The following is a 23,461-nucleotide window of genomic DNA, read 5'->3' as shown; positions in this document are numbered from 1 at the left end:
AATGGGAAAATCAGAGAGCCAAATGGATATCATGGAGAAAAGCACTAAACCGCGGAAGCATCGCTGGACTGTGGTGGAGATCGGACTGTCCGTCATTGTTCTTCTGATGGGCTGTGCTCTGGCTGGACTCACAGTGCTCTACACTTCCGCTCTGAGAGGTGGGACGCGTCACGATCACAATATCACATTCAAAACACTCACAAAAATAAATATCCCGCGTTTATTCATTTTTAGCCCACGTGGAGCAGCTCGGTGAAACCGTTCTTTTGAAGAACTTTCTAGAAAACCAGAATGATTAATGAATTATATAAAAATTCTAGGATTGTTTTTGTATATTTATTTAAATAATATTATATATATATATTAAATTAATTATATATTATATAATATATAACATAAATAAATGTATATCAAAACGTATATATATATATTTTTTTAAACGTATATATATGTGCAAAAATTAATTGCAAATAATCGCATCCAAAATAAAAGTCTGTGTTTACATTATATATTTGTGTGTGCTGTATATAATTATTTTTTATATATAAATACACACACATGCATGTATATATTTAAGAAAATGTGTTATTCATATATAAAATATTTATATTTATATAATATAGATTATGTATATATATATATATATATATATACAGAATTTAAGCGCAAATAATTCTTAAATATATACATGCATGCATAGGTATTTATATATACAAAATATTTATATACAGCACACACAAATATATTATGTACACACAGACTTTTATTTTGGATGCGATTAATCGCAATTAACGTTTGCACAGCCCTAATATATATATATATATATGTAGCACAACGTAAGTAATCGGATCTCATAAATTTTCGCATAAATATAAAATGTGGAATTAGGCAAATGGTTCTCACATCCAATTATATTCTTTGAGATGTTGTATTTTCTTTTTATATTTCAGAGCGTTTTAACATAAATGAATCTTCAAAAGGTAGAGTATGCTGTTAAGTTGATCATAAATATTTTTATCCACACCGTTCATTTAGATTTGCTGTTTTTTGCCCTGCCATAAATTCTGTATAATCACTCCATATACTGTACAATATATTTGCGCACAGGGCTGTTAATCGATTAATCGCGATTAATCGCATCCAAAATAAAAGTTTGTGTTTACATAATATATGTGGGGTAAATATAAAATAATTATACACAGTGCACCCACATATATTATGTAAACACAAACTTTTATTTTGGATGCGATTAATCGCGATTAATCGTTTGACAGCCCTACAGTGTGAGGTTTACAAAATTTATTTCTCAAGGCTAACTTTTGGTAAGTGAGCGAACAACTGAAGCTTTATTTCAATAAATTGCATTATATTACATGCAGTGTTAAGCTGAAGCGATAAGCTCTGACTATAGAGCTGGACTTTTGAGTGGATTACGTCACATGATCTCAGTCAGACATTAACCTCAGTTGTGTTGTTTATCTCACCACATCACAACACAACAGGGCTGAAATATCCATCAAAAGCTGACAGCAATGTCTGTACAACCCCACAGTGTGTCACTGCCGGTAATGTCTGAACGCTTTCCTTTTATATGCCATGGCCAAAGTTATATTCGAGATGTGAAATCATTTCCTGATTCATGTCAACACCACAGCGGCCCGACTGCTCCAGAACATGGACCCCAGCGTGGAGCCGTGCCAGAACTTCTATCAGTACGCATGTGGAGGCTGGATCGAGCGGCACGTCATTCCCGAAACCAGCTCGCTCCACAGCGTGTTCAATATCCTGAGAGACGAGCTGGAGATTGTGCTCAAGGGTGGGTTACTTACGTCAGCTTCACACAAACACCACGAGTGTCCTTTCTTTTAAACAGTTTCGTCTTGTTGGTGCTGGTTCATTATCTCACAGGAGTTCTGGAGATGGAGAGTAAGGATGACAGAGAGGCCTTCAAGAAAGCCAAAACGCTCTACAGCTCATGCATGAACGAGAGTGAGTACACACCACTGGGATCATCGACGTTGTTTCTATTGTGATTTGCCACCACTTGTAAAAAAATAGGATTTACACATTGAATTAAACTAGAACACTAGAAAAACTGAAACTGTATTTTCTTGTAAAACATGCTACAATCGTTTCATTTACAACATCGAAAATGAATTATGGTAACACTTTACAATAAGGTTCGTTAGTTAACATTAGTTAACCACATTAGTTAATATGAACTAATAATGAATAGCACATCTACAGCATTTGTTAATCTTTGTTAATGTTATTTTCAACATTTACTAATACTTGATTAATATCTTGTTAACATTAGTTAATGCACCGTGAACTAACATGAACAAACAATGAAAAGCTGTATTTTCATGAACTAACATTAACAAAGATGAACAAATGCAGTAACAAATGTATTGCTCATGGTTAGTGCATGTCAGTAAATACATTAACTAATGAACCTTATTGTAAAGTGTTACCTGAATTATTTTACACATATAGAGTCCAATTCCACAAATGCAGATGACATGATGGAGTTTCATGGCATTCTCATTTGTATTTGTTTGTGAAAAACTTAATTGAACGCATATTTTATACAGTACATCAATGTGATCTATTATATTGCACATTTTTAGCAATGCTTTATGGGTTGAGTTCAAATGGCTTTGAATTAAACACTGTAATGTTATGATAAATCTCAAAGCTGGTTACTTACTATAGTTTACTAAAACTATGACTATTAAAGGAGTAGTTCACTTAAAAAAAAAAACTTTTGCTGATAATTTACTCGCCCCCATGTCATCCAAGATGTCCATGTCTTTCTTTCTTCAGTCGAAAAGAAATGAAGGTTTTTGATGAAAACATTCCAGGATTTTTCTCCATATAATGGACTTGAGAAATGAGAGTTTCAGTGCAGCTTCAAAGGGCTTTAAACGACACCAGATGATGAATAAGGGTCGTATCTAGCAAAACGATCGCTCATTTAAAAAAAATAATACAAAAGTTTAAGTTTTATTGCTCTGTTCACTGATGCGCGTTCGTTACTCCTGTTCGAACTCGTTCATCAAAATGAACAAATCTTTTTTCGAGTCATTTTGTTCATTTTTTTTAATTTTGATGAACGAGTTCGAACAGGAGAGTCGAGCAAGGCGAGCATTTGTGCTTATAAAACTTAAACTTTTGTATTTATTTTTGAAATGGCTGCTCGTTTCGCTCGATAAGACCCTTATTCATCGTCTGGTGTCGTTTAAAGCTGCACTGAAACTCTCATTAGAACCTTGAACTTTTTGGACCCCATTGAAGTCCATTATATGGAGAAAAATCCTGGAATGTTTTCATTAAAAACCTTAATTTCTTTTTGACTGAAAAACGAAAGACATGGACATCTTGGATGACATGGGGGTGAGTAAATTAGCAAAAGTCTTTAAAAGTGAACTGATTTGAACCGACTTGGCCTCGTCTCTCTGCTTCCCCCTGCAGTTCTGATCGAGCAGCGCGACTCGCAGCCTCTTCTTGGCCTCATTGACAGTATTGGCGACTGGCCCGTGGCGTCTGAGGTCTGGAACGGCACATCAGGTACTGGAGATAGCGCAGGCCGTCTCTAATTCACTCGCGCAGAGAATGGCAGCATCTTGAGCTTATCTAAATGGGATAAATGCAACCGCTCCAGCCGCGCTGTCGCTGGGTGTAGATAAGGATAAGGCACTGGACTGATGGGAAAGTCCAGCGGTTTCACACAGCAGTGGCCGTCCTGCTCATCTGTCATGTGTAGAGGGAGATATAGGAGGGTGAGAGGACGAGACTGCGACCCGCCATCATTATTGGCGCTCATTACAGACCTTGAGAGAGGGCAGAATAATTAAATGTAATAGGAGAAGATTGCTGGAATGAAATCTACACATGCAGACATCAACCAAAACACACACTCTGGCCTTTGCTGACAGATTTATTATGTGTCTTTAAAGCAACTGAGAGGTAATTAATGCTGGTTGAGACGTTAAACCAGAATTGGGTTTTGGAAAACCAGCCTGTTATCATGTTTTACTGCATCTAGTATCCATCAACAAAAGGCAATTTGGTACACTGGGATTTATTGGTATATTCTTTTTAATTAGTTTCTTCCCAGAATTTTTAATAAAAGAGAAATTGACCAGCGATGATGGGCAATGCAGTCTCTTGGCATCATTTGTGGTTATTAAAGTCATTGAAACAGTGTTTGCAGCTTATTTTTACTTCCAGAATGTGATGCATTTCTATGTGAAACAACTGATTGTGTCCATTGGGAATTAACTGGATTGTGAAATGGAGAATGGAGTCACTCACAATCACAAATGAGAAAGCTGGCTGAAAAGTACAGTCATTTCAGAGTAAAATAGATTTGTTTTCATTGGAAAACCTGCACTGATGAATCACATGCTAGAAAAGTGTATTTAAATGATTTCACGTTGCAAGATCCATTAAAATAGGTTTACAAATGCAATTTTCTTTCTCGTTTTGATTTATTTCCTAATGACAAAGAAAGGCGAGGTAGGACAGATTGAGAGGATTGTTCTTTTTAGTGAAATATGAGACAAGGTCTTAGTATTTATTTTCCTTGGCAAAGAATTAAACTGACAATTCATTTCACTGCATTATCAAATGACTAATGGTGCTATAACATGAATATAAAACAACGCAGCACGGAAAAGAACGGGTTTTCCTAACTAAACTATTAAAAAGCAACTGCAGTTGGATTCACTTGCCATACTTACAGATTCATTCAGGCTGATTCAAACTGGTAACAAATCTGTTCATAAGAATAGACTCATTCATTCACGAAGCGAACTAAACAGATCGCGCTGATTCAAACTGGCAACAAATCTGTTCATAAGAATCGACTCACTTGTTCACGAATCGAACTACACAGATCGCGCTGGATGTTTACCAGTATTTTTCGGTATTTCTCGAAAGTCATACTTATGTAGTAGTTGTAAAACATATAGATTGCCTCAAAGTAAACAGACATGGACTAAAAGCCACAAAACTTCGATGTTACAGAGCAAGCGTGGAGCCTGGAGGACACACTGGCGATTCTGAACGCTCGGTACAATAAGAAGGCCGTGCTTGAGATGTTTGTGTGGCCAGATGATCGCGACTCCAGCCGCTACATTATCCATGTAAGTTGTTGAACATCCTGAATAATTTACATTTATATATGACTAGCAAAAAACTCATAGTACTACTTCTACCATGTTTTTGGACATATGATCGTATTTCCATGTTTTCAAAGCGCGTCAGAAAGACAAAGTGTGAATAAGTTACTAAACTGAGCTCTCTTTCATGCCTTCTTGCACTTGGGTGGATAAATTCACACAAAATAATGTAAAAATAGCGAGTATGCTAATAAACATAGTCTTAATTAAACGTAAAATTAAACGAGTAGATCTGTGGATTCACTCTTAAAGTGACAGCAGCCTAATATTTTTGCTTCTGTCTGTGTTTCAAATGTTAATCAAACAAAGGATGAAGAAAAAAAATCACTCACTGCTCTAGACTGAATAACTTTTGTAACTTCATTAGGGATGTTTAATTTATAATAATGAAGTCTATGCAGTGTTATTTTATATTTGCTTACTTAATTACATTTCTGTCGCTGAAAACCACTGAAAAACCCGAAAAGCACTGTTTTTTTTTTATTATCACTGCTTGTATCTTAATTATATTGTATTAATTTGTCGTTAGCCCCTATGTATATGATAACACCATTTGGTTACTGTATGTACAATTGAAACACCATGTTTATCACATACTACTACCATAGTCTTTTGGACGTGTATGATGATGCTACTATGGTTTTCTGTACCTATATGCAATACCATGATTTTGGATGTACATTTAAAGAGTATGGTAGTCATTCAGCATCATAGTGTATAATATCAAAGTAGCATGGTATTGCGTTATGATGCCCGTAATCACATCAGTACTTGTCGGTTTGATAGATTGGTTGTTTCAGTGGCGCATCACCTTTCAAAACACACAGTGGCTAATTGCAATTTATTTCACATAATACACCCTGATTAAAATGCCATTTGGAGCATGAGTAAATGAAACCGAGTGTGATTAATTACGAGCAGAGCAGTATTAGATGATCTCATGCACGCCGCACCGATGCAGATAACGAATAGAAGATTGTTTGTGATTGATGATTTCATCATTTAACTGCGTCTTTCTGATTGCACAGGTTGACCAGCCAGCACTAGGAATGCCTTCAAGAGATTATTACCTCAGCGATGGGAATTATAAGAAGGTACGTTGTGTCATTTTCTCCCTCAATGCTTTGGTTATAATCACACGAATCAGCAGATCCTCCGGCGTGTTTGTGGACAGGTGCGCCAGTCCTACCTGGAGTTCATGGTTTCCATGGCGAGGATCGCACGAGAAGACAGGAACTTGACCCAAGATGAAGAGCGCGTGTGGGAGGACATGACTCAAGTGTTGGAGCTGGAGACAGACATTGCAAACGTGAGTTTAACGGGAGATGGTAAAACACAATAAACCTGAAATGGAGTGTCTGAAATGCGTTCTGGTGCTGTAAATGTCATCTGATTTCTGGCTACAGGCTACCTCACCCGCAGAAGAACGCAATGACATCACCGTGCTTTACAACAAAATGACACTGAGAGAACTTCAGCAAGCTTTCAACCTCAATGTAAGTGCAAAGGAAATGGAAAGGGATTTCACTGCACCAGTAAAAGCTGTTCTAATACACACTACTGTTCAAAAGTTTGAGGTTTTCTCTTCTGCTCACAGAGCCTGCATTTATTTGATCAAAAATACAGTAATATTGTGAAATAATTAGGGCTGTGCAAAAGTTAATTGCGATTAATCGCATCCAAAATAAAAGTCTGTGTGTACATAATATATTTGTGTGTGCTGTATATAATTATTTTGTATATATAAATACCTATGCATGCATGTATATATTTAAGAATTATTTGCGCTTAAATTCTGTATATATATATAAATACATAATCTATATTATATAAATATAAATATTTTATATAGGAATAACTCATTTTCTTAAACATATACATGCATGTGTGTGTATTTATATATACAAAATAATTATATACAGCACACACAAATATACTATGTAAACACAGACTTTTATTTTGGATGCGATTAATCGCAATTAACTTTTGCACAGCCCTAGAAATAATACTACAATTTTTAAATATTTCTATGAGAATTTTCAGCATCATTACTCCAGTCTTCAGTGTCACATGGCCCTTCAGAAATCAAATGCTCAAATCATTTGGTGCATTTAACCATAGATATCTATATAAAGGCTAGACATCTCGTCCACGCTGCTGGCCAATGTAGGTCGACGTCAGCACCTGGCGGCCATCTTGCTACAGGCAGCTCGCTCACTCGTTACATTGTGTTAATGGTACATGTACTATTAAAATAACCATAACTTGCTCAATTTTCTACCGGTTTGGTTTGTTATAAACGTCAGAGATGTAGTTATGACACAGCATGCTTATGAATAATAAGTGTATAAATAAATAATCATCCAGATAATTATAGCCTCGTTAATAACGTTTGTAAGAAACCAAACCGTTTGTAAATCCGTCAAGATTTCGGTAAATCCGTCAAGATGTTCGTGCTGACCACTCATCTTACATCAGCTTGCCTGTGACAAGATGGCCGCCGGTGATGACGATAGAAACTCCGCCTTAAGACATCTAGCCTTTATATATATATATATCTATGCATTTAACATTATAAATGTCTTTACTGATTCATTTGATGCTGAATAAAAACAACAATGTCTTTAAAAAAAAAATCGTACTGACCCCAAACTTTCCCACAATCTAAACCTGAAGAGTGAAGAGAAATGATGGTTGTTAAATTCCTTCATTAATTACCCGTCCTCATGTCGTTCCAAACCCGCAAGACTTCACTTCATCTTCAAGAACACAAATGAAGATATTTTTGATGAAATCTGAACAATTACCACTTTGACGGTTCAAAAGGTTCATAAAGAGGTCGTAAAACAAATCCATATGAATTGAGTGGTTTAGTACTAATTTTCTGAAGAGACTCGGATCAGGTAATTTAGGCTTTTATTCAGATGTAAACATTGATAATTGATATCTGCCCGTCGGCTTTGTGGTGCTCACACGAACGGGTTTCGGAACGACTAACTAATTATCCCTTTAGAAGCCAGAATATAAATCTAATAATGTCAAATTTGGTCAATTTTATGTATTACAGTTCTTAATTGTTTTTGCACTTTCCCATGAACACATCCTACTTCTCCGAATGGCCGTTGTTTTCTCATTAGAGCACATATGCTTCTCGTTTCTCTTTGTGAAATGTCAGGGTTTTAATTGGACGCGCTACATCCAGGGAATCATGTCCAGCGTGTCCGTTACGGTGCAACCAGAAGAGCCCATGGTCGTGTACTGCTCGCCTTACCTGGAGAAGCTCCGCTACGTTCTGTCCAAGCACAGCCACAGGTGATGCTCGTAGCTGACGCTGTTTGACACGTGAAGAATGTGAGATTCTTCAATTATGGCCATCTGGAAGATCTACATATTGTCAGAGGTTCAGTTCAACTTAAATGGTGAATGTCCCGCCGAAGGTCACCTGTGCTGATCCTAAGGAGAAAGAAGAACGAGACGATGATTGACACGGAATGAGAGTAAATGAATGCAGATAGCATAGAATTTGAGTTCATATTGAGATTAAGACATCGTTAAGATCTCTTCTAATTCTCCTCTTTTCAGGGTATCCGCGGGGTTTTAAAAAGTATTAAAAAGTGATAAATCAAAATTGTCAAATTTAAGGCCATTAAAAGTGTTAAATGTAGTCTGAGAGGTATTATTTTTTAAAAATTAGGTATTATTTTTTTCAGACTATCAGGTGTCCTATTTTGTGTTTGCGTTAGTCCGTATAAATATGGGCTTTAGGTAGTAAAAAGGTAGTAAAAAAGGTATTAAAAAGTAGTAAATTTAACTTAAGGATTACTGTATATACCCTGCTTTTCTAATTTGCAATCTATTTATCCGTATTAATATTGAGGAACAAATTAATTATGGAGATCTTCTCTACACTATTAAGATGCTTTACCCAAAGTTAAGTTTTTATAGTATTTATTCAAATTTTAAATTAGTTTTCATTTTTAAATTTAGTTCTAGTAATTTTGTTGTTTTTATTCATTTAAAAAAAATATATATTTCTATTTAGTTTTTATTTTAGGTTTAGCTTTAGTCATTTTAATTCTTAAACTTAAAAGTTTTCGGTTAGCAATAACAACAATGCGTCAGTAATCCACAACAAGAACATTAGCTGAATTTAAGAAATGCTCGTTGCATATTTCTGTGCTGCACGGCATTGAATGATCTGCACATTTGTGATCTCGGCAGGACGCTGCAGAACTATCTGGCATGGATGCTCATCATGGAGAGGGTCAACAGTATGAGCCGTCGCTTCAAAGACGTGAGAGCGCACTACAGAAAGGTCAGTCGCACTCGGAACAAACACAAACAGAGGAGAGCTCTCGTGGCATTTCATTTCGCCTGCTGTTTCAATCCAATAGGTTCTGTTTATTTTTATTAAACAGCTCTCTGGAATACTTGATTCTGATTGGACAGTTTCAACATTCCAATTTGTGTTATTCCCTGATATCACACGGCTCTCTGGAATACTTGATTCTGATTGGTCAGTTTCAACATTCCAAGTTGTGCGATTCCTTGATATTACACGGCTCTCTGGAATACTTGATTCTGATTGGTCAGTTTCAACATTCCAAATTGTGTTATTCCCTGATATTACACAGCTCTCTGGAATACTTGATTCTGATTGGTCAGTTGCAACATTCCAAGTTGTGCGATTCCTTGATATTACACGGCTCTCTGGAATACTTGATTCTGATTGGTCAGTTGCAACATTCCAATTTGTGTTATTCCCTGATATCACACGGCTCTCTGGAATACTTGATTCTGATTGGTCAGTTGCAACATTCCAAGTTGTGCGATTCCTTGATATTACACGGCTCTCTGGAATACTTGATTCTGATTGGTCAGTTTCAACATTCCAAGTTGTGTTATTCCCTGATATCACACGGCTCTCTGGAATACTTGATTCTGATTGGTCAATTTCAACATTCCAAGTTGTGCGATTCCTTGAAATTACACGGCTCTCTGGAATACTTGATTCTGATTGGTCAGTTTCAACATTCCAATTTGTGTTATTCCCTGATATCACACAGCTCTCTGGAATACTTGATTCTGATTGGTCAATCACGATAATCCCCAAAAACAACTGGTAAAACAGGCTCATCTGAGTGACTGACATTAGCGCTATACGCTTGCTAAGAACGTTTATTCTTTGTTTAAGTTTTGAGCCAATAAAATATTAAAATGAATTATTACTCAATATTTTGTTTACAGTTATTTAATTATGTCATCCAGGATCGTGGACTCGCTCTTTTTTGTTTCATACAAACGAAGCTGCTGCCATTTTGCGACGATTGTTTTGTACACTGTTGAGTTATAAGATAACAAACAAGTACGATTTTAAAACAGTTCAATCTGAAATCAAAATCTCAATAATTATTTCTGTGGCGAAACGCTGTGTAGTAAGTGGTATGACTGTACTATATCCCTTAAATGTCCGTCTTGTTTGAACTTGCCGCGCTACAGCTGCTCTCTCCGCAGAAGTTTTGTTTAAAGATCGAAAAATTCGACAATATTTCATGTCTTTATTTACTTATGTGCCAAGTAGCCGTGTAATAAGCAGGGTAATGTACATCCAGCCGGTTGTTATCTCAGAATAAACCCCTTCAGGCTGATGCAGTGTTGGTCAACTGGCTGGATGTACATTATCCCTTATTTTGGGCCCATTTCTTCATTGCATTGTGTGTGCGTGTTCACTCAGGCTTTGCATGGCACTACAGTAGAGGAGGCGAGGTGGAGAGACTGTGTCCGTTACGTCCAGGGCAACATGGAGAACGCCGTCGGAGCCCTTTACGTCCGGGAAACCTTCTCTGGAAACAGCAAACGCATGGTAAGACTAAAAACACCAACTCTGCCCTAAAAACACACACCTAGACATAACAGGAACATCCTCCTTCAATGATTTACACAATCAGAACAATCACACAAATGGATTGTTTAGACTGTTCCAATGACGGGTTCAGTGATTTCTCAGTTTATTTTTAATCTGGGATGATTTTATGTAACTCTGCATTGAATATAAAGATGTTTCTTGGCTTTATATAGTATTTCTAGGACAGTCGAATAGTTTTATTCATTTTAAAGTCAGCATGAAGTCAAAATTAATCTTAAATCTAAAATTAAGGAAAATGACATAGGCCTTCTAAAAAAAACTTTTTATAAATATTATTCCCTTAAACAATTAGTGTGATTAATCAGTTAAAATTGTAAACTGATTATTTATTTATTATATAATATTTAACTAAATTACATTTTTAATAATAAAAATAATATTTGTATTTAATTAATTATATAAATAATTAAATTAATTATATTATAATTAATTATATAAATAATGTTATAAATAATTTGAATTAGATTAATTGAATGATAAGCCAACTATAATAGCTATTTTTGCTATTGTTGTTCAGGTGGGTGAACTGATCAAAAAGATCCAGGAAGCTTATGTGGAAACACTGGAAGAGTTGAGCTGGATGGATGAAAAATCCAAGGAGAAGGCCAGAGAGAAGGTAAGATGGTTTTAATGGCCACAATAAAATAAAATGTTCCTTAATCCCAGGGATTCCCAAACTTGTTTTCAGCTTTACCCCTTTAAAATAAAACATTTACACATTTTCATGTTTATGGTTCTCTAATGACGGTTTATGGTCACATGACATAGAGCTAAACAAATGAAATAAAATAAACATTTTTTTTATTTATTTATTTAAATTTTATATTTTTATAATTTAATCATTAACTTTATCAACTCACAACAAAAAACCTTTGCCGTTCCCTCACAAATCCCAGTTTGGAAAACCCCACTTTATCCTATACACAATTAGCTGTGTTAAAAAATTAAACATTTTAATCAAATTAATACATTTATAAGCACAATTGTATATCAACATTACTTGGTTTTTAATTCCCATTTTTGTTAAGCATTTTATGTATATAGATTTTATCTTTTATTATTATCACTATTAAGTGGGTTTGATCTGTAATCTCACTTTATATTAATTATGGTATTTTTATATGATTTTGGTGTTTACTATAATGCTTTTTTTATTGTAAATATTATTATTATTATTTTATATTATATTATATTAAATATAAGTATATATTAAATATGATTTTATTATTAATATTATTATATTTGCTGAGCTATTCTCGCTTTCCAACCTCCTGTTTTGCAGGCCATGGCGATATCGGAGCAGATCGGTTATCCCGACCACATCCTTGAGGAGGAAAATAAGAAACTAGACGAGGAATACAGACATGTATGCAAACTCGGAGAACCTTGAGCTCAAAATCAAAGCAACTTCTCATCTCATCTCTACGATATGTGTTGTTATGTCTCTGTTCGCAGCTTAATTTCAGCGAGGAGAACTACTTTGAAAACATTCTGGAAAACCTGGCAGCATCAGCCCAGAAAGGTCATAAAAAGCTGAGGGAGCCCGTGGATCCTGACATGTACGAAACACATAAATATATGCTTGAAAAGACCTTTTCCTCTCTTGACCCGTCACCGAGTCATTGCTTTTTCTCTCTGTCTCTATGAATGTTTTAGGTGGATTATTGGTGCAGCTGTGGTCAATGCGTTCTACTCACACAACAGAAACCAGATTGGTAAGATCATATAGTTGGAAATATATCCATAACATTATCGTTATCATGGTACGAGCATTAGTTCAGTCAAGCTGATAAAAGTGGCCTAATATTGTAATGTTTACATGTTGTGTGACGCTTTCTCCTGTGTGTTGAAAGCCTCAGTGTGGCCGTGCACCATGAGTGTGTTCGAGCACGAGCGCTCTTGGTTGCAATCTGAAACATCACCGATAGAGGCCGCTAAAAAATACATATAGCACCTTTAAATTTGGATCCAAAGCAAAATGAGAATCAGTCCCCAGATGGTCAAATATAGCATTAATTCTATCGCAAAAGGATTCATTAAAGGTGCCATGTGTAAGAATTGAGGTTAAAATATCCCAAAAAAAATGAGCTACACGCATCAAAAGAATGAGAAGAAATTTGGTTTGACAAGTTATAGTGCTGCAGAGATGTCAGCCTGTTAAATTACTAGCCCCGGCCCGGCAGGTGTCGTAATACCAGTTTCGGCCATGGGAGGCGGTATGTGGGCGGGCAACACTGCAATAGAGAGCCTAAGCCCCGCCCCTCCGCTTCCGGCTCATGGGACCTTATTTCGGAAAAAATATGAATGGTAGTCAATGGCGGGATACAACTTATCTTTTTATTCCGTCTGAACTGTGCCCTCAATTACACATATGATGTTTGTCAATTTAAAAGATAATTCTGAAAGTCAAAAACGTCGCAGTTTGTCATAAAACAGAAGAGTAACATTTAGTTTTATCTATGAACTACATCTCCCAGAAGCGAAACAACGAGTGAGATCCGCTGCTCATGTGGTACAAAACACTCAGGCGTGACGGCGTAACGTTACGATTATAACGTAAGACTGTAGAAACAATGACAGACGTTAGCCTCAGTAAAGTTAGCTTCATTCATTGAGAGAAAATGTGCGCCTTTGGGGTTTGTAGTCTTTGTAATTACGTATTTTCACAGTCGGTTTTCCATCAAACTGCGACTTTTGTTACTTTAAAATGTATCTTTTAAATTGACAAACATCATTCGTGTAATTCAGGGCACGATTCAAACCAGAACAAAATATTTGTTGTCTCTCGCCATTGACTATTCAATATTTTTCCGAAATAAGGTCAAATGGTGGTCGACCGGAAGGGGAGGGACTTAGGCTCTCTATACACGAGTAACGAAGCTCAAATGCTCGCCTTGCTCTGTTCTGTGATGCACGTTCGTGACTCTCCTGTTCGAACTCGTTTATCTAAATGAACGAATCTTTTTTCATGTCATTTGGTTCATTCAACGAACGAGTTGACACGGGAAAAGATTCGTTCGTTTTAATGATCGAGTCATGAATGCGCATCACAGAACAGAGCAAGGCGACCATTTGAGCTTATAAAACTTAAACTTGGTTATATTTTTTTTAAACGAGCGATCGTTTCGCTTGATAAGACCCTTATTCGTCGTCTGGAATCGTTTAAAGTCCTTTGAACACTTTGTAGTTTGCACTGAAACTGTCTTTTGGACCTTGAACCGTTTGGACCCCATTGAAGTCCATTATATGGAGAAAAATCCTGGAACGTGACTAGCTAGTTGATTTCTTCATCGTATATGGCAGCGAGTTACATCATTGTTCGGGAAACGCACCCCTGCAAACTAAAAAAAAGCAGACGTGTTTTGTCTTTGGTGAAGTATTCGTTCTGGTCAGATTTCTCCTAAGCTTTTTGAGGGCTCTCGATACAAACGCTTTCTCAGCGCATTGTCATAATGGCTCTAATGCCTGTAGTGCTTTTCTCTTGTAGATTAAACAAAGCTAGTTTCAGGCTCCAGTGCACACAGAGCTTGTGCTTCCAGAGATGGGCTGCGGACGCCAAGCGCTGGTTAATACACAGATTACAAAAAGCCAAGTGATTATGCAGATTTTCAGCGGGAGAAATTTCCCCATAATTACTCTTAGATTGCACATTTTAATGTTCCTGGACAATCTGGGAAACACTTGAAGCTGAATTGCCATTCTGTGGAGACGAGAGCGGCAGCTGTAACTGCATTTTGAGCCGGCACAAAGTAGAGATCTTTCTTTCTGCGATCCGGCGTTCACCATTACCATTACATGAGCATGAGTCTCTTTAAAAGCACTTTCCACACTCTAACACTAACACGACGTCCATCAACTTTTGACATTTCTTCAGAAACGACAAATGTCATCCACCAAATCTCAAATCCCCATGCATGCTGTGATGGAAATTACATTTTAAACATTTGTGGAATAATGGACTCCTTCCAACATTACATGACTCATAATTCACTGATGGTTTTCTCATGGGTAAATAAATATGAATGCTAACGTTTTGGAAAATTGTTGATCGATGTCACAAAAAAGCACTGTGGCATCATATAAATAATTTATGTGCATAAATATAAAATGATCAAACTTTAATTTGAATATTAGGGCTGTCAAACGATTAATCGCATTCCAAAATAAAAGTTTGTGTTTACATAATATATGTGGGTGCACTGTGTATAATTATTTAATATATATAAATACACACACATGCTTGTATATATTATGTATATAGATTTATATGATATGCAAATATAAATATTTTAGATATAAATATTTTTTTTTTCTTAAATATACATGCATGTGTGTGTATTTAAATATACAAAATAATTACACACAGTGCACCCACATCTATTTTGTAAACACAAACTTTTATTTTGGATGCGATTAATCGCGATTAATCGTTTGACAGCCCTATTAAATGATCAAACTTTAATTTAATTATATTATATTAAATTATCATACTTTAAAACACTATATTCCATGCATTCCCTGAAAGTAAGTCTTATTTTAAAACAGTAAAATATTTTTACCGACTTCAAACTATTCTCAAATATCATATTTTAAATATAACAAATAACATATCATGCTAAATGATCATACTTTAGAACATGAAATGTGTGTATATATATTTTAAATATTAAATATAATATTTTGAAAGTCAGAGTCTGGGGCGATAGTGTTGATGGGATACATGTTTTATTAAATCCACATCTTTTTGTTTGTTTAAAATGAATAATTTCTATTAACATTTATTTTAAAAAATTATACATAATTGTTTAATTAAATTTATATATATTTGATTGGAGAAAATAAATAATTTCTAAAATGAGAAATTGAAAAATTTACTTTGTACCAAGTTTTTTTAAAAAAAAGTGTTTTTATAGACATAGAAATTATTGGTCAGGATAAGTTATTTATTTTTCATTGGTTCAAGTTATAAAATATAGATGTTTTAATTGGATGAATGAAAATATTTTTTTTCAGTGTATTTTGTTCATTTGACCTTCAAAAAAAATGGTTTGAAACCTCTGGGATGTAAATGTTTCCAAAGTTAACTCTCTTACTACTATTAAAATGAGCTGTTTTTTTTTTTTTCAATTAGTTTCTCAAAAACACATTTCCTGGTCAATTATCCGTGCATTATGCTGAATTGTATCTCTTTCTATGCATTCATCTTTCTTTCCTTCAGTGTTTCCTGCTGGCATCCTCCAGCCTCCCTTCTTCAGTGAAAAACAGCTGCAAGCTCTAAACTTCGGTGGGATCGGGATGGTTATAGGACATGAAATCACTCATGGATTTGACGATCACGGTAATATGGGTCTCATCTGATGGATTGTACTAATTATCAGTTAGCTGTGGATGAATAAACTGTGGATTTGATGATTATCCAACTCTGTGCTGAATAAATACCACGGATAAATTCTCCATTTAAAATAACCACAAAATGAAATATCTATTTTCATAGGCCGGAATTTCGACAAGGATGGGAACATGAACAACTGGTGGAGCAACTACTCTGCCGAGCAGTTCGAGGATCAGTCTAAATGCATGGTGGATCAGTACGGCAAGTTCAGCTGGAAACTCGCAGGAGGCCAAAATGTGAGTTGAACCTCGGTTCGGTACAATGGAAATAATGTGAGCTTCAGAAAACAAGCAATTAAAACGGATATTAAGTTTATACTTGGAGCACTTGCAGAATGTGCTTGCTTTGGGTCCCATCTAAGCATTTCCACTGCCCTGAAATTAAATGCAGAGCAAATTAAAACTTTTGTTGACATAAAAATATCAACATACTTAAAATAGAAAAAAAAAAAAAAAAAAATCGGCCGGTTGGGCAAGCGAAAATAACTTTTTATTTTTTCTATGTACATTTTCTGAAGTGAAACTGCTTTGAAACAATATGCATTGTGAAAAGCGCTATACAAATAAATTTGAATTGAATTGAAATAAATATCTAGCCACTAAAAATGAATGGATTTCTAGGCAGAAATACTATATTTTAATATTAATATTTAATATTTTACTTGTTTTGGTTTAAGAGGGGATTTTATTTATTTTCTATTTATATTATTATTATTATTTTTTCAGTAAATAAGATACTGTGTTCAGTCCATTCTCGGAAAACTTAACGTTGTTATTGATTTTCAGAAAATAGAGCTGCACAATTCTAGATAAATAGAGATATTTTTGGGGTTCAAAATTCATGATTCTCCCACGATTCTGAAAAGACAACTGAACAAAATAGTATAATTTAACAGGGATTCTGGCAAAATGTTAATTTCTGCCGTGTATTTAAAAATATGTCCTTTTTATTTCATTTTAATTTATGTAATTTAATTTAAAACTTAAAACAGTTTTTTTATGACTCACTCATAAAAACTTCACTTGTTTCATTACAGGATGAATCAAAATTTTTTAACGAATCTCTGTAATGAATGATTCAATGACAAATACATTTTTAACAGTCACTTGTCGCCTCCTACTGGTGTAGCGATGTAAATGATTCAATCGTTATTAGAAGCTTCAAGCTACTCCCAAACGGTGATTACTGTGATTTTGATCGCTAGTGTTTATACCTGGACTGTAAACTTCTTTCCCAATACTTCTGTGATATATGAATGATTGTAAGAACGATATAATTATATTGTGTGTTTGAAAAGATCATATTTCTTTGTCAAAATGTTTAATAGACATAGCCGAAGATCGTGTGGGTGTTTGAATCTTTTAACGATTAATCGTGCAACTCAAACTGTCCTCAGATTTGTCACGACATCAAAGTCTGTAATTAAAAGATTTTAATATAAACTCAAACTAAACTTTGGATGAGATTTATATGTTGCACAGTGTTGTTATTGTAAGCTCAAATTTAAAATTAAGCTATTAAAATCCTTTTTTATTAATCGAAATGAAGCTGAAATATAAGAAAATAGAAATACTGGATGTAGTACTTAAAATAGCAATGTTGCCAAATTACTATTTTATTTAAAATAAGTAAGTAAAAAAGTAATAGAAATGATAAAAGAACATAACATTGAAATGAACAATCAAAATATGAATAATTACTATAATAGCACATCTAATAAACAATGTTACGTTGGTGTTGTTGCAGGTCAGTGGCATCACAACATTAGGAGAGAATATTGCTGATAACGGTGGAGTTCGCCAAGCTTATAAGGTTTGTATGAAGGAATAATTCCCTTATTAACCTGATAAAACACCTTACAAACACAGCGTTGTGCTTCTAATTGTAAGCGGCTGTGGATAAAAGCGTCTGCTAAATGAATAAACACCCCATAGCATCACGGCAACACTTTTCATGTAAAAATCTAAAAATGAGTTGTGTGTGTGTGATATTAGGCGTATATAAAGTGGGTGGAGAGGGAGGGCGAGGAGCCCCATCTTCCTGGACTGGATATGGATCATAAACAGCTCTTCTTTCTGAACTTTGCCCAGGTGTGTGTGACCATGAATTACATACACTTTAAAACTCATGCATGTGTTCACCTTGATGCCCGTGCGAGGTCAATTTCACATTTCATACACATACAGGTGCTGGAAAACAAATGGCTGTAAACTTAAAGGAATAGTTCACCTAAAAATGAAAACTATCCCATCATTTACTCTACTTTTTGGGTGAACTATTCCTTTAAGGCATGAAATCTGAGGCTGAATCTGTTTTGCAGAATCCTACAAATGTCATTCAAGCATAAAGTGTATGTTAGGTCAAAAATAATGTTTAAAATCCCTGTTGTTCATCTGTCCAGCTGACTTTAACATGACTGGGTGAATTGCATCTCATGTGTGTTTTAGGTCTGGTGTGGCGCGTGCCGCCCTGAGTACGCCATTCAGTCCATCAAGACAGACCCACACAGCCCTCTGGAATACAGGCAAGATCTTTATACAATAAATGTGTCCAAGTCACACTTAAGGTTACAGATAGCACATGCTATTAAAGGGATACTTCAGGATTTAGCATTAAGCTTTGTGTTAGTATGAAACCTGTAGTGTTTTCGAATGACCTTCAGGGTCATATCCCCCTGAGACGAGAGATTTATGGGTTTTTTTTTGTCAGATGACGATGCAAAAATCGTAATTTTGCCGGATGTAAGATGTTTTTGAAAGAAGTTTCTCATCAAGTAATATTGAGAAATAGTATTACAATTTAAAATAACTGTTTTCTATTTGAACATGTATGTAAAATATCATTTATTCCTGTGATCAATTTTCAGCATCATTTCTCCAGTCTTCAGTGTCACATGATCCTTCAGAAATCACTCTAATCATAATGATTTGCTATTATCAATATTGAAAACAGTTTATTTTTGTGGAAACAATGATACATTTTTTTTCAGGATTCTTTGATTATTCAAAAATTCATAACAACATTTCTTTGAAATAGAAATCTTTTGCAACACTATAAATGTCCAATTCTTCTTATAAATTGAATTGAAGTTTTATAAAAACCTTACTGAGCCCAAACTTTTGAACAGTAGTGTATGAAGCCACTTTATATTTCCTTACCCCAGTTTGCTATATTTTGAATAGATATGTAAATAATATAACGTGTGATGTGGTAAAATCTGAGTGAAGTGACTTCATACTGTAAAAATCCACAAAACACAGCGGATTCAAAGACACTTAACATAAATGAAGAAAAGTCACAGTCCTCTGATACGAAATCACTCAAAGCTGTTTTGAAAACAATATGTATTGTGAAAAGTGTTATATAACAAAATGTGAATTAAAGAAAAGAGCCAAAATATCCTGCAGCGATTTTGTTGTTTAATGCAACGCCATTCAGACATTTATTAAAGGAGTAGTTCACTTTAAAAAAACTTTTGCTGATAATTTACTCACCCCCATGTCATCCAAGATGTCCACGTCTTTCTTTCTTCAGTCGAAAAGAAATGAAAGTTTTTGATGAAAACATTCCAGGATTTTTCTCCATATAATGGACTTCAATGGGGTCCAAACGGTTCAAGGTCCAAATGAGGGTTTCAGTGCGAAATGCAAACTGTTCACATGGTTTAAAACGATTCCAGACGATGAATAAGGGTCTAATCAAGCGAAACGATCGCTCATTTAAAAAATAAATAAAAAAGTTTAAGTTTTATAAGCTCAAATGCTCGCCTTGCTCTGTTCTGTGATGCGCATCCAACGAACAAAAATGACTCAAAAAAAAGATTCTTTCATTTTGATGAACGAGTCCGAACAGGAGAGTCACACAGAACAGAGCAAGGCGAGCATTTGAGCTTATAAAACTTAAACTTTGTTATTTTTTTATTAAATGGCCGCTTTTTTCACTTGATAAGACCCTTATTCATCATCTGGAATTGTTTAAAGCCCTTTGAAGCTGCACTGAAACTCCCATTTGGACCTTGAACCGTTTGGACCCCATTGAAGTCCATTATATGGAGAAAAATCCTGGAATGTTTTCATCAAAAACCTTCATTTCTTTTTGACTGAAGAAAGAAAGCCGATCTTGGATGACACGGGGGTGAGTAAATTATCCGCAGAAGTTTTGTTAAAAGTGGTTAAAACACTTTTTCTAGGGTGTAAGGATGTTGTTTTGTTTTTTTAACAGGGTTCTCGGTTCCCTGCAGAACTTCGAGGCTTTTTCCGAAGCGTTTCACTGTGAACGAGGAACTCCCATGAACCCCGAGGAGAAGTGTCGAGTGTGGTAACCCGCCGTCGGAGGTCCTGGAGTCGTGTATATTTTAGGAGGAAGGCAGCGTGCTGTCATTGCCTGTCTGTTAGTCTGCCGCGACAGACACGGTGACGCGGTGTAGACGCCTACATGTGTGACTGCGTAGATGTCTACTGTGAACTTTCAAAAGCGCACATATAACCAACAAGCGCAGGCGTCGTGAACGTGCGCAGCGAGGGTGTTGTTTTTCTGGAAAAGAGGCATGCTTTTTCACCGTCTGTTCAGAGATTTCGTCCTGTCCGCTTGTTTCTTTCGACTCCTTATTAGTTTTGGCACCGGAAAACACATTGTAACGAGAGGGAGGGTTTATTGACATCAGATTATGTAAACGGATAAACCCCTCCGTTGGCTTTGGATTCTGTCGGCTCTCCAAGAAGATATCCGTTGTGTCCTAAAATCAGCCAACAACTGGAGGCTTGGAAGCCGAACGCGATTGTGGTTTGAATAGAAACCAGTCAAGGCATCATGTTTCGTTTCATAAGAAACAGCCTTGAAGTATTTTGATTATGGTATAAGACATTATTTTGGTAAGAGTCCTATTGAGCGCTGTTTTCCCCCCCCAAAAAATCCTAATGAAATGTACGTTTCACAGAAGGATCTGTATTTCTTTGCTTAGCGTTACGTAAAACGGGCATGTGTTGACAATTACCTGACAACCTTAAGACTGTTAAAACCACAATGTGTTTCTCTCTTCATAAATAGATCCTATTCATGGCCTTGCCTTGTAATTGAACTTCTTCTGTGAAAGCCAGCAGATAATGTCAGGAAGCCGGCCGCTGCAATACAGGAACTCAGACTGTACATTTGTTAACACTTACCTATGGATGTTTTAGCATGTTTAGGGACACGAATCAGATCTTCGACGCGTCAGTCCTCCGGTTTAGTTCGGTTCTCTTGGTGAAAACACCATCGCAGCAGTGACTTCTGCAAATAAACACGGAGAAATTGCGTTTTTTTAGTATATCAAGGTTACTTTCCTAAGCAGCAGTTTGGTCATGAATTAGTTTAGATTAATACTTTACAAAGCATTGGTGGAAATGTTCATGTCACATGTGTTCATAAAGTTATTTTACAATTTATTCCTGTGATCAAATCATTACTCCAGTCTTCAATGTCACATGATCCTTCAGAAATCACTCTGATATGATGATTTGATGCTCAAGATTATCAAGTAACATGTATTTTCTTGTAAAGCATACTCTAATAATCTATTGATTATTAGAGTTGATTTGCATAAAGACTAGTCTTCGTTCACGTGCTATGGAAAGTAGGATATTTTCCACTTCTGAACTGGCATTTACCAGTGTGTTGCGTTCAAGTGCTTTTGTTGTCGTAATGTGGTAAAAAGATGGCGATCCAGACCTGTTATTTAAGCTAAAACTATTTTAGATTGCTTAAGTCATCTGCAACAGCAAGAAAATGATTTATCAAAACTCAAAAGGTAAATAATATGCTATATATAATATTTTCTAGGTCATGAATAGTATATATTTGTATTTTTACCATTCATCACGACTCTTGCGGTGCTCTCCGCCATTTTGAAAAAGGTTCAAAGGTTATCTCATCTCGGCAACTCGTCCATCAAAATATTCTACGAGTTGCCCAGTGGAAAATACCACATGAGGGGGGTGTTCATGTGCATTTTCCCAGTCGGGTTTTGCTATTACCATAATTACCATAGCACATGAACGCAATGGGCTCTATGCACGGCGTTATTTCCGGTGAAGGATTAAGGATGCTCGATAACTTCCGCCGATCATCTAGTCCAATGCAATACCGAGAATTTATAGTGAATTTTATACTCCATGGTTATACTAATGAAACGTTAGTCACAAAAAAAGATAAAACATACACCCCTCGTTGTGTTTGTGCTTCTTTTTAAAATTATATTTAATAAACATAACTATATATAAAATTACATCTAAACGTATGTACGTTTCGTTTCAAAGACGGGAGGACAGTAAATATTGAAGACTCTGCCATAATCCCGTTTTCTCCGGTTTTCCTCCGCTTTAATCTACACAACCGGAAATGGACGAGCATCCTTACGTCAAATGCGGAACTTATGCGTGCATATAGCCCATAGTCATCGCATGTTTTCCTTTAAATCTGTTTAAAGTCAGTTAACGTTACATAAAAGCATAGATTGTATGATGTGATACCCAAAAGTAAAAGTGGCTACGTCTATGCAAATGGGCCCAGGTCAAATTCTAGTCTAAACTAGCCTTTAAAATCTCATAAACTTTGATTTTTCCAGCTAAATATGTCATTTTTAATCATAAAAGGTGGCATGCAACACCAAACTGCTAACAGACGTAAGGATCTGTGAGCCAGTGGGTTTGTTGATTTCATACATTGACGGAGGCTAATAGGGGTTCATCTGGACTGTTGTCTCTCAAATGGACACTTTCGGGAGGCGGCCCTCTCATTAGAGACCCGGTCGAGCCCGGAGACTGTCATTTTCCGTCTTGATTAAGCCGTAATGACAGCAGAACTAAAGAGCCGAACAGGACGCAGGAAAAATGATAGGACGGAAAAGATCAAACGGACGTCAGACAGAAAAATTCGAGTCGGGTTCTCGGAAAGCTTAGCGGAGTCGATATTGGGTCGCCT

General features: G+C 35.8%; 2 protein-coding genes across 5 annotated transcripts in view; one reads left to right on the top strand and one right to left on the bottom strand.

The window, feature by feature from the left end:
- The first annotated feature begins 1 nt into the window (after window position 1).
- Window positions 2–21,405, top strand: mmel1 (membrane metalloendopeptidase like 1). The gene is made up of 23 exons (XM_039673862.2): window positions 2–158; window positions 951–980; window positions 1,503–1,565; window positions 1,655–1,816; window positions 1,909–1,989; window positions 3,475–3,570; window positions 5,032–5,150; window positions 6,215–6,280; window positions 6,361–6,495; window positions 6,593–6,682; window positions 8,362–8,498; window positions 9,408–9,501; window positions 10,921–11,049; window positions 11,630–11,728; window positions 12,395–12,478; window positions 12,568–12,671; window positions 12,769–12,827; window positions 16,331–16,450; window positions 16,607–16,740; window positions 18,251–18,316; window positions 18,499–18,594; window positions 18,952–19,028; window positions 20,726–21,405. Exons 1-23 carry the CDS (start codon window positions 2–4, stop codon window positions 20,823–20,825), a joined length of 2,298 nt encoding a protein of 765 aa, XP_039529796.2. The 3' UTR covers window positions 20,826–21,405.
- prxl2b (peroxiredoxin like 2B) overlaps window positions 6,359–23,461 on the bottom strand; it is a 31,226-nt gene continuing 14,123 nt past the window's right edge. For 2 of the 4 annotated variants that reach the window (XR_016148693.1, XR_016148695.1), the window contains exons 7-9: window positions 21,667–21,772; window positions 8,458–8,561; window positions 6,359–6,474 (exon numbers count right to left, since the gene is read on the bottom strand). Coding sequence is in view for 2 of the 4 variants with exons in the window: in XM_089125323.1 (XP_088981449.1) it covers window positions 21,716–21,772 (57 nt within the window). In the remaining 2 variants the exon portion in view is untranslated. Of the gene's footprint in view, window positions 6,475–8,457; window positions 8,562–21,403; window positions 21,773–23,461 lie in introns of those variants that run through there. The other 2 variants (XM_089125323.1, XM_089125322.1) reach the window with 2 other exon arrangements.

This window comes from Pimephales promelas, chromosome 21, assembly GCF_988280905.1.
Source record: "Pimephales promelas chromosome 21, fPimPro1.hap1.1, whole genome shotgun sequence".
Classification (NCBI taxonomy): domain Eukaryota; kingdom Metazoa; phylum Chordata; class Actinopteri; order Cypriniformes; family Leuciscidae; genus Pimephales; species Pimephales promelas.
This window is presented reverse-complemented; position numbering and strand designations above follow the sequence as displayed.